The sequence below is a fragment of the Myotis davidii genome, unplaced genomic scaffold (genome assembly GCF_000327345.1).
Source record: "Myotis davidii unplaced genomic scaffold, ASM32734v1 scaffold461, whole genome shotgun sequence".
NCBI classification, from domain to species: Eukaryota; Metazoa; Chordata; class Mammalia; order Chiroptera; family Vespertilionidae; genus Myotis; species Myotis davidii.
The window spans coordinates 1,892,031-1,904,070 of NW_006295825.1; the positions used below are offsets into that span (position 1 = coordinate 1,892,031).

The 12,040-nt window shown below is 41.5% G+C and overlaps 1 protein-coding gene across 2 annotated transcripts in view; it reads left to right on the forward strand.

The window, feature by feature from the left end:
* UBAP1L (ubiquitin associated protein 1 like) overlaps window positions 1-12,040 on the forward strand; it is a 19,945-nt gene that overhangs the window by 192 nt on the left and 7,713 nt on the right. The window contains exon 2 of one of the 2 annotated variants that reach the window (XM_015568514.1): window positions 5,608-5,889. In XM_015568514.1, the coding sequence (XP_015424000.1) occupies window positions 5,770-5,889 (120 nt within the window). In that variant the 5' untranslated portion in view covers window positions 5,608-5,769. Of the gene's footprint in view, window positions 1-5,172; window positions 5,890-12,040 lie in introns of those variants that run through there. The other variant, XM_006770829.2, reaches the window with a different exon arrangement.

Here is a 12,040-nt window from a genome sequence, read left to right on the forward strand (position 1 = left end):
ATGTGAATGCTGTAAAGTATTAGCAGTGGTATATAGTCAGGGCTAGAGATTATATGAGGCATTTCCAACTTAATCTTTTTTTTTAATGCTTGTAACCAATAAGCTATTTCTGAATAATTAACTGTTTACTTTTGGAATAAGCTGCATTTCTTCTAGTCTCTGAAGCAAAGATTGCAAGTTTTTGAGGTGATTGGTGTTGAAGTGCATAACTATACAGAACGGGACATTTCTCAACTTTATTAACTCGTGCTTGACAGAATCTAGATACCTGGATTTGAACCATATACTTGGGAAATTATTTTGATTTACCATTTTCCAGGTATGATGTTAAATGCTACAAACATAAAAAGGAGCAAACAGGATTCCTGCCATCCTGGAGTTAGAGAAGTTTAATGACTGTTCAGATAATTAGAGTCAGTTACAATTGTAAGTGCTAAAAGTGCTTACCAATTTATATTTTTCATTCAAATATTTACTAAGTGACTATTGAGGCTCAGATAATTTGTCAAATACAAGGGCTATCACAATGGGCAAAATACCAAATACACCCTAACACACCTTTTGAGGGAGATAGACATAATCCAATAATCATAAAAAATGTGCTGAGTGCTTTGAAGGACAGATATGGTTCTATAAGATTAGGCCTTTTTTTTTTTCTTCTCAAACTGAGTGTTCTGTAATGCATTTAGATGAAATAAAGAAAATATATAATAAGGGTAAGAAATTTCATTCAGTTTACATATGTATATGCTGTCACAAAGTCAAATATATTTTATCCTGTGGGTCACAGTTAAAAAAAAAAGTTGAAAGCCACCATACTAGGTGAACCTATCCAAGTTTGGGGGTCAGGGAAAGCTTTTTTGAAGAATGATGTTTCAGCTGGGCTCTGAAAAATGAACAGCTATTAACTAGTTGGGCAGAGACAAGGAAGAACATAGCAAGTATCTGGAATAGCCTATGCAAGAGCCCTGTGCTAGACCAAGAGACTAAAGAGACTGAAGGTCAACATAGCTAGAGGTGAGCGGGGAGGGGCCAGGCTCTGCATGGCTTTGGAAGCCCTTGTTGGGGGGTTGAGTTTGATTCTGAGAGCAGTGGAAATTGGAAGCTTTTAGGAATGCTTAGTTTGCTGCTTTGAAATGATCAGTTTTGTCCAGTGTGTGGAACACAATTACAATAATAGGGCATAAGAGGATACATGGACACTAATGGTCCAAGTGAGAGAGTCCTGGGGGAGGAAGAACAGTTTGGGGGAGGGAAAATCAGGAGTTCACTTTGGATATGTTGGGTTTGAGGCACCCTGGAGACATCTTGGAGGAGATGCCTTGTAGGCAGTTGTGCTTTTGAGTTTCTTCTCAGAAGAGAACTGGAGAATTTCACATGTGAGCCATTGGCACATAGATTATTGATGTTATGGGCAAGGATGAAGTCATTTAGAGAGTATAATGGAGACCTTTAAACATAATACTAATGTCATTGCCTGGGCTCCCTGTAGACTGATTACTATAACCCCCACCCACCCTGCCCCTTGCCCTCAAGCTCAGTCACAGCCAAATGGACACAGACCATTGGAGAGATGGTGTAGAATGCTGTTTGCTGAAGCATCACAGACTGGCATTCCTAACGTCCCACTCCCCACCCTCACCGCACCCCTTTAGGCCCCTTCAGAGCTCTCTCCACTGTCTACTGAATGGAGTCAGCTTTAGCCTAAAGTTCAGGGCCCGCCCAGCTCCACCCCAATCTCCCTTTCAATCTTACTGTGACTGCTTCCCAGCAAACACTATCTACTTCCGTCAAGCTGCTTGTCCCCCCTCACTCTCCCTGCCTCTGCTCCCTGGCTCACGTTGTCCCCTCCCTGGAGTTACGCTCTCCACCCCACCTTTACCCTGTTCATAGACTGTCCCCCCACCCTCCAGGGTCCAGGTCAAGTCCCATCTTTCCTGAAGCTTCCCCAGCCCGAAAGGACTAGAATACTCACTTTCCTCTGAAGAACATCATCACTTAATAGTCTGTACTTCTCATTTTGTATTTAGCAGAGGTGACCGTCACTTTAGAATATGTTCTAACTAGATTACAATCTGGCCCTTGCTGTTCTTAAGAGATGTATTTGCAGAATCCTCAAACTCTTCAATTACTCCAGAAGCAAATATAGAACTGAATAGAGAATACCTATTGATACAGATGCTGGGCCAGAGGTAAGGGAGGATGACAGTGGCCCTGTACCTGCCCATTGGACCTGCGGCAGTTCCCACTTGGGTGTCAATAAAATTGAGGTTCTTCCCCATGGCTCAAAATTCTAATGATAGCTGGAAATGTGAATGATAAACCTGAGAATGCCAACATTTGCTAACTTTCCTGTGTTTCCTGCAATGCCCTGTACCTCACAGTCCCCTGTAAGAACAGGGTGTTGGGGCATATAATTTACTGATCACACTGGGACCTTTCTGATCCTGTAGCATAGAGTCACTCCAGTGTGCTGGGAGACAGTCTTCTGAGTCTTACAAAAGTAAGATACTGACAAGAGTGAGTTTACCGTGGAGATGAGGGGATTAAGGGATTTGCCCGTCTTGTCTCATTTGACCTCGCTATACTCAGATTACCGGCTCTACATCTTTATATGATGCTCTCATGTGGGCATGGGGATGACCCCAGTGACCTTACATTACATCATACACAAAAATCAATTCTACGGGCTTTGCACCATCCCGGTAGGGATGACAGATTGTATTAAACCAAAGATATTCCTAGGTAAACCCTGATTGTTTGCAAAATGCCAGACTGCAGTCAGGAGTCTGGATTACATATTATAGGCAGTCATGAACTTGAATTCCTGTGAATGAGTGCTGATTTGTGTTTTAAGGTGACAGAATCTTTATTTAATGTTTAAAATACAAAAATTAAATCTATGGCTATTGTGTTTATTAAACCTACAGATCCTACACTTGTTCTTAAACAAAAGGCCCAGATGCTATGTGTCAATGCATTTTTAATTCTTAGATTTCAGCATTAGTAGATACTGTTGACAAACACGAATTGACTTTCTCACCAACAGTGCACAAGAGTTCCAGATATTTCCACATGCTCAACAGTTGATATTATCAGGCTTTTAAAATTTTAACTGTATGGTGATACCTCATTGCTTTATTTTTCATTTCCCTGATGGCTAATGAAGTTAACTTATATGTTTATTGGCTATTGGCTAGTCTCTTTTGTGAAGTGCCTATTAAACTTTCTTTCCTATTTTTGTATTGGCTCTTTTTCTTATTGATTTATAGAAATTGTTGGTATGTACTGAATATGAATCCTTTGTCAGATACATGCACTGCAAATATCTTCTCCCATTCTGATTTTTAAAAATTCTCTTAATGGTATATTCTGATGAATAGGAGTTCTTAACTTTATTATTTTAAATCTTTTTTTAAAATATATTTTTATTGATTTCAGAGAGGGAGAAGAATAGAGAGATAGAAACATCAATGATGAGAGAATCATTGATTGGCTGCCTCTTGCATTCCCCTGACTGGGGATTGAGTCCACAACCCAGGCATATGCCCCTGACCAGAATTGAACCCGGACCCTTCAGTCCACAGGCCAAAGATCTATCCACTGAGCCAAACTGGCTAGGGCAGAAGTTCTTAACTTTAATATAACCCAATTTATCAATATTTTTCTTTATGGTTAGACCTTTTTGTAATCTGTTTAAAAAACTTTTGCCTATTCTAAGGCCATGAGTATATTCTCCAATTTATCTTCAAGCTTTACCTTTTTACCTTTTATGTTTAGATCTATAGTCTACGTAGAATTGATTTTTGTGTATGATATAAGGTCAAGATTTTTTTTTTCTAGGTGGCCATCCAATTGACCCAGAACCATTTATTAAAAATACTGTAACCCTAGCTGGTTTGACTTAGTGCATAGAGTGTCAGCCTGCAAACTGAAGGGTCCTGGGTTTCAATTCTGGTCAAGGGCACGTATCTCGGGAGCCACCTGGCCCTGATCGGGGGCATGCCAGAGGCAACCAATTGATGTGTCTCTCTCACATAGGTGTTTCTCTCTGTTTCTCCCTCTCCCTTCCACTCTCTCTAAAAAAATCAATGGAAAAAAATATCCTTCGGTGATGATTAAATAAATAAATAAATAAAAATACCTTCATTTTCCTACTGCTATGCAGGGTCATATATCAAAGACCTATCTATATATGTGTGGACATGTCTCTGGATTTTCTTTTATGTTCTGTTGGTCCCTTCATATGCCCTCATGTTAATACAACACTCTCTTAATTCCTGTAACTTTAAAGTAAGTCTTGATTGATATCAAAAAGTATATATCATCCAACTGTGTTGCTTCTTCTTCAAGTTTGTCTTGACTTTTCTTGGCCCTCTACATTTCATTTAAATTTTAGAATTAGTTTGCCAATTTACACCAAAAAGTGTGATGGAATTTTGATATGTGGGATCTGTAAATTAATTCAGGGAGAACTGATATCTTTACAATATTGAGTCTTATAATCATGGTCGTGGTATGTTCCTCCATTTATTCTAATATTTTACAGTTTTCTGTGTAGAGGTCTTATACATTTTGTGTTATACTGAGTCCTAGGTAGTTGATGCTAATATCAATGGTTTCTTTTCATTTCATTAGAGATTAAAATTTTTAAAATATAGCATATGGTTTGTTGTTTGTATAGAGAGATATAATTGATTCTTATATATTGATCATATATCCAATAACCCTCATAAATTCTTTTGGATTTTCTAAATATAATTATGTCATCTATAAATAATGGTGGTTTTCTTTCTTTCCAATCCTCATACTTTTATTTGTTTCCCTTCTCTTTTTATCAGGCTAGTACTTCAGTGTAATGTTGAACAGAAGAGATGATGGGGACATCCTTGTCTCATCATTTCCAATCTTGAGGATATCTTTCAGTATTTACCATTAAGTGGATTGTTTGCTTTAGATATCTTGAAGCTATTTTTATTAGGTTAAGGAAATTCTTTTCTATTCCTAAGTTGCTAAAAGGGTTTTTTGTTCTTAAAATAATGAAAATATATTAATTTTATCAAGTAATTTTTCTGTATCTATGGAGAGAAATAATTATATAATTTTTAATTTTTATTCTATTGGTGTTTATCTTTACTCCCATTGATTGATTTTGGAATGTTAAACCAATCTCTCATTCCTGAAATAAATTCAACTTGGCAGTATTTTTTTATCCATAATTTTTGTTAAGATTTTTTTCATTTATGTTCATGAGAGATCAGCATCTAATTTTCTTGTCAAGCTTGGTATCAAGGTGATGCCAAACAAGTTAGGAAGTATTCCTTCTTTTCTTTTTTGGAAGAGTTTTTGTAATTTGATATTTCTTCCTTAAACGTTTGAGTGAAAACTCTTTCTTGTTAATTTTAATCCACTGATTTTGATATTTATTAGGTTTACAAGAACTATACACTTTTTTGGGGGTGAAAACTCTTTTGATGCAAGACTTTAGAACTAGAGTTCTAGACCTTGTTTTGGTCAACAATGCCCTAGTATAAGACTTAAACATGAAATAGTCAATCCCTGTCAGTTTGAATGGTCTTGTTTTTATCCATTTCCTCCCTTATGCAGCACTGGCCACATTACCTTTCCTTCTTGGCTGTGTGGGACTCTGCTAAGTCACCACACAGGAGAGCACCTAGGCCATCTGAGGCCTGAGCCTGGTCCTCAGGACTACACTCTCCCGCTGCCATCGGCAGCCTGCCTCAGCCATCCCCACTGTCCTCTGACAGAATGAGTGCCCTTGACGGTGTTCCTTTCAAGGTGCCCAAGGGCTTTCTGACCGGCACAGAGCTTCTCCCTGGGCCAGAACTCAGTGTCCCAGCCTGCAGGGAGCTTCTGCTGGGCTCTATGGTAAGTGTATTTCTCTGTCTGTCTGTCTATGTATCTCCTAGTCCCTGGATCTGTGGGCCCTAATGCTGAGCCTCATGGAACCTTGCTCCTTGATTTTAAAGGGCAGTGAGGCCTGCTCTGGTATATTTCAGGGAGTTTGGAAGAACCTAAGAGGGAAAGGTGTTTCATGAGGAAGGCTGGCTGCCTGGTGATGAGGATTATTTACTGGTCTTATTTTAGCCTTAGGATAAGTGGAAGGTCACCTACATAAAGTGACTGAGGATCATGGCACCGATGTTCCAGTTCCTCTCTGCTGCTGTATCTAAAATTCCATTAGAATCACTCCTTACGGTTAAGACACTAGATCCAGATCCTATGTTAAAATGCCACCTGGGGCACATTAGAAAGGAATACTATTCCCCATGTCTGCCCCAGAGGCACTCTTAAAGCACCCCTTGCCCCATGGCTCACACACTGGGATAGGCACCCAGTGTGTGTGGTCATATCACATGTGGCCTCAGGATAAACATGATTATTTAACTTCCAGGAAAATCAAGTTTACTTGAAGAATTAGGGGGAACCTATTGCATTCACATTAGAACACAGATGTATCATGGGGTGGCATGCAAAATTCGCATGAATTCCTTAAAAATGAAAGAATAAGCCCTAACCAGTTTTGCTCAGTGGATAGAGCATCAGCCTGTGGACTTGAAGGGCCCCAGGTTCAATTCCGGCCGAGGGCACGTATCTTGTTTGTGGGCTTGATCCCCAGTAGGGGTCATGCAGGAGGCAGCTGTTCGATGTTTCTCTCATTGATGTTTCCAACTCTCTATCCCTCACCCTTCCTCTCTGTAAAATCAATAAAAATATATTAAAAAAAATAATGATAAATAAAAATGAAAGAATAAGATTGCAAAGAACTGTGGAGCTGGCATTGGGCCTCTTAGAACCGAGTGTTCAGACTCCTGCGTGCTCATTCTCCGCTGTCTGCAGGGTGCTTCGTGGAGAAGTTTGAGGATCTAGATCAACTCTTACTCATTTTGAGGAGCCTGAAACCCAGAAAAAGGAAATGATCTGTGCAAAGTTAGTGGCCAGACTAAAACCCAGGTCCTGACTCCAGATCATGTTTTATTCGCTAAGAGCAGGACTGGAACATGAGAGACACTGGACAGGGGATGTTTGAAGGCAAAGGGTTGCGGGAAGTCAGCAGAGAGCACAGTCCAGAAAGGAGAGGCCTGGGGAGAGTCGGGGGGAGGGGCTCGAGTGCCCTGGGCATAGGAGCAGGAGGTGTGGTGCAGATTTGCTCCATCTGCAGACCCCGGGGTAGCACTGAGGCTCCTCAGGACAGGTGTTTCCAGAGTTGAAATAAGCTCTGTGAAGCCCAGAGCACTCGCTGTGGGGCAGGCACTCTTGCTCTCCCCACAGCCCGTGCTGTGGGCGCTCACTCTGGCAGGAGAGCTTGTGTTGTTGGGAAGAGGAATTCGCTTTACTGAGCTCCAGTGGAGATGGATTATCACAGCTTTTCCTTTAAATTATCACAGCTTTTCCTGTCCTGCTGAGCTCAAGTCTAGCTGGGAAGAGGCTATTTTTTTCCTGGTAGCAGAAACAGGCACCCTCTGCCAAGCCCACGTCCGGTGGCCTAGCCAAATGCTGACTTGGCTTTGCCTCCTGCTTTCAGGGTGGGCACCTGCAATCCCTTAAGCCCATTTCCCTTCCTGAACTCCCATTTCATTACCTGTTGGGCCAAACTAACAAATAGAGAAGCCTGAGACTCCTCTCCCTGATCAGTCCTCCCAGTTCACTGGGCTGTACTCCCAGTGTTAAGAACTTAAAATACATTTTCCCATAAGGACGATGTTATACATGGTGGTTAGATTTCCCGACGAACCTGTCGTGCCCTAACGGGAAAAATAATAACAGCTCCCACTTATTGAGCCAATCAATGTGTACCTGCTGTGCACCAGGCCCATATGAGGTGCTCTTTACATGTTCACTCTTCTCTCTCAGTTTTATGACTCTCTCAGCTGGTGTTCCTACCCCACGGCACAGGAAGTCAAAGCTCCCACCGAGTGATCCGAGTGATCCGCAGGGTCCCAGGGCCTGTGAGTGATACAGCCAGGATTCCAACAGGAGCCTGTCACACCCCAAAGCCCATGCCACCCCTTCACCCTTCTCCTTCCCAAGGAGCCCTTCCTTAGGTGCTTACAGCCTCTCCCAGTCTGTTTTGTTGTTTCATAGTATAATTGCCAGAGCTTTAGGGGAAGGAGAGGTTGGGCATGGCTCTGTTTCAGTAACACTTCAGTTACAAAATCAAGGTGATGGGGTCAATTTGGCCCCCAAGCAGTGTGCCTTCCCACCTGCCCTGTTCCCCACCTCCACCCATCACTGATGAACTCTGTAACTCATTTTTTATATATTCTTCTAGAGACTCTTATGTGTGTATGTACAAGCTTTCCCCCTTGATGTCATGAAGGATTTCTGTATTATTTTCTTCTAGTACTTTTATGGTTTCATATCACACATTTGAATTTTTTATCTTTTTTGAATTTCTCTTTTTGTATATAATGTGAGAATGGATCTAAAGCCCTATAGATATTTCCCCCTCTTTACACCAAAGGTAGCATTTTATATGCACCGTTCTTCTTGCTTTCTTCACTTAATATATTTTAAGATCTTCCATATCTGTACCTATAAAGCTTCTTCAGTTTTGTTTTTCACTGAAGTATTGCACTCTATGGATACATCACACTTTATTGGCCGAGTCCCCTCTTGATAGACACTTAGGTTCTTCCCAGTGCTTTTTTAATTGATTTTTTTTTTTTAGAGAGAGAGAGGAAGGGAGAGAGGTGGGTGGAGAGAGAAAGAGAGACGGAGAGAAAAAAAACACACATCGATGCAAGAGAGAAACATTGATTGGCTCTGATCAGGGATAGAACCCACAACCTGGATATGTGCTCCGACTGGGAATTAAACCCACCACCTTTTGACGTTCCAACCAGCTAAGCTAAACCGGCCAGAGCAGGTTCTTCCCAGTCTTTTACCATTACAAACAATGCTGCAGGAAATGAGTATATACAAACGTCCTTTTGAATTTGTTTAAGTACATTACCAAATTGTTCCTGTAGGGATTATACTGATATATATCCCGACCAGCACACTACAAGAGGTACAAGAGGCCTGTACCTCCCATACTCCCAACAGAGTGTAATCAGACTTTGGGTCTTTGCCAAGGGACAGGCAAATGTATTTCAGTGTAGTGTTATTTTGCTTATTTTCTTTCTCTAATTACGAGTGAGGTTGAGCAGCTTTTTCTATGTTTAATAGAGATCTGTATTTCCTTTTCTGTGGACTGTCCATATTATCTTTTGTCCACTTACCTGTTGGGCTATGAGTCTTTTTTTGGGTCTATTTTTAGGCACTCCCTATATTAGTAAAGTTAGCCCTTTATCTCTGTGTGAGTGCTATTCCCCCCGCCCCCTTAGTTTGTCACCTGTCTTTGACCTTGCTCATGACATTGGCCATGCAGATTTTGGACATGTGCCTGTGTGTACTTTTATGGCTTCTGGATTTTGATTCTGAGTAAGCAAGGCTTTCCCCCTTGATGTCATGAAGGATTTCTGTATTATTTTCTTCTAGCACTTTTATGGTTTCATATCACACATTTGAATTTTTTATACTTTTTCTATTTTTGATTTTTTACCTCACCCCACAACCCCTCCCCAGTCTTCTTGCTGGTAATTTGTCAGTCTGTTTGAGATTTAAATTTGTATTTCCCAAATGGCAAATTATGTTGAACATTTTTCTTTGGCCTTGATAGCCATTTGTTTGCCTTCTTTGGAGAAATGTCTATTCAAATCCTTTGCCTATTTAAAAAAATGTTTTATTATTGAGTTGTTCTTTATATGTTCTAGATGACTGGCCCTTTATCAGATATAAGATTTGCAAATACTTTCTCCCATTCTGTGGGATGTCTTTTCTCTTTTTTGATAGTATCCTTTCCCTTTCTCACTATAAAATAAAATTTTTAGTTTTATAAAGGTGATAAATGTGTAAAGATTAAGAAATAGTTGGCTAGTTGGTTCTGCGTCCTGGTGCTGCATTATTTTGGAGTCCATGTGGTCCCTTCGCTGAGATGCCTGAGGAAACCCAGACTCACAACCAACCGATGGAGGAGGAAGGGGTTGAGACGTTTGCCTTTCAGATAGAAGTTGCCCAGTTGATGTCTTTGATTCTGAGTAAGCAAGGCTTTCCCCCTTGATGTCATGAAGGATTTCTGTATTATTTTCTTCTAGCACTTTTATGGTTTCATATCACACATTTGAATTTTTTATCTTTTTTGAATTTCTCTTTTTGTATATAATGTGAGAATGGATCTAATTTTATTTTCTTCCAGATAGCTAACACCATTTATTGATTAGTTCCTCTTTTTCCCATTGCCTGAGATGCTATCTTATTATTTACTAAAGCCCTATAGATATTAAGGTCTATTTCTGGGCTTTCCATTCTCTATCTTTAATCTATCTGTGCCAGTGCCATAGTTTTAATTATTGATGTTTTATAATACAACAAAACAGTTGTAGGGCCAGTCCTACTTATCTTTTTGTCCCCGGAGTTTTTCTGACTATTCTTATTTGTGTATTTTTCATGTGAACTTTAGAATCATCTTGCTTAGTTCCAGAAATCACAAGTGTTGGTATTTTTATTGGTCTTTGTATCATTTTATCCCTGAAGTCCTGCTGGCTGTCTCTTTAATTTAGTGTCTCTCTTCACAAGTCTGTCTCACCAGTTCTGAAGTTGTCTTTTTCCTCTTATGTTTTTCACAACTCATCTATTTTGCTCCAATCTCTTTCTCGAACCATGTCTTCTGCACACCTTTACGAATGTCCACTCCGTGCCAGGCTTGCCCTAGCTCTGAGGATACAGAGAGGAGTAAGCAAGCCACAGTCCTTGACCTCAGAGAGCCACACTGAACCAGCTAAATTATGCTCCTCTCCCCAGTGCAGGTTCATGTCAGAAGTAGGAGGGAACAGTGCCTGTGTCTGTGTCTGTCTTTCTGTCTCCCCTTTCCCTTACAACAGTCCCCTAGCCTCTCTTTTCCTTGAATGGCCATCATAGAGCATTGAAATTGCCCTTAAAATTTTTTCTATATTTTTAATGCCATGTTATATTCCTGGTTCTTAATTTTAAAGGTATGTGACAGAATATTTTATTTTTGCCTCATTTGTAAACTCTCAAGTTAGGTTATTTATGTGGGCTCCGGACTGCTTTCTTAGGTGGCCTTATATGTAGTGGATAAAGCCCTACAGTCAGATGGACAGAAAAATCCCAGCTCAGCCACTCACCTCCAAGCTGACCTCCAGCAAATTAAACTTGCTGAGCCTCATTTTCATAATCTGGAAATAGGAATAACACTAAACCTACTGCCTAGGGTTCAACAGAGCTTAGCACGTTTTATATTGCCTGGGTCCCAAGCAACCTCAGATGGCAGCCAGGAGGATGGGGCAGATATCACCCCACAGGGAGGCTCTGTGCCTGGCGGGCTGTGAAGGCTGACTGCCTACTGGCAAACGGTGCTGGGCTCAAGGGAAGGCGCCTTGAGCAAGTTTTTAAGCTGCTACTACAGTTCAATAGCATCCTAAGTGGCAAAGGACTTAGATATTAGACTCCACTGCATTTGTCCTTCATGCAGAGTTTACCTGTTGCTATCCACCTACCCCAGTGCTAGCTAAAACGGAGGGTGAGGGTGGACTGTGCTGGCTGCCTGGGCTCAGAATTGGAGGCTGTGCCGGTCTGGCAAGTCTCTGGCTGAACAGGGTCCGGGGAGCCCTGGTTTGCCGGGCCACGCCTCACGCCTCACGCAGCCTTCTCTCAGCAGCACGACTTCAGCCTGGAGAGGAGGACGCCTCCTGATTCCTGCTCCACAGCTGTTTCTCAATAGGTCCTGCCCTAAGAATGTTTTGGGGGGGAGCAGAGGAGGGAAAGAAAAGGGGCATCGTAGAGATGAGGAAAGGCATTGGGAGGAGAAGAAAGGAAGGCCCGAGGAAGGAGGAAGAGGAGGAGGAGGAGGAAGCCACCCCCAACAAGGAGGAAAAGCCGGGTCCTCGCAGCCCCCAGCCCAGCGCTCCCGGGAGCCCCAGCCCGGGCCGTCACCGGTGCTCGCTGCATGTGCTGC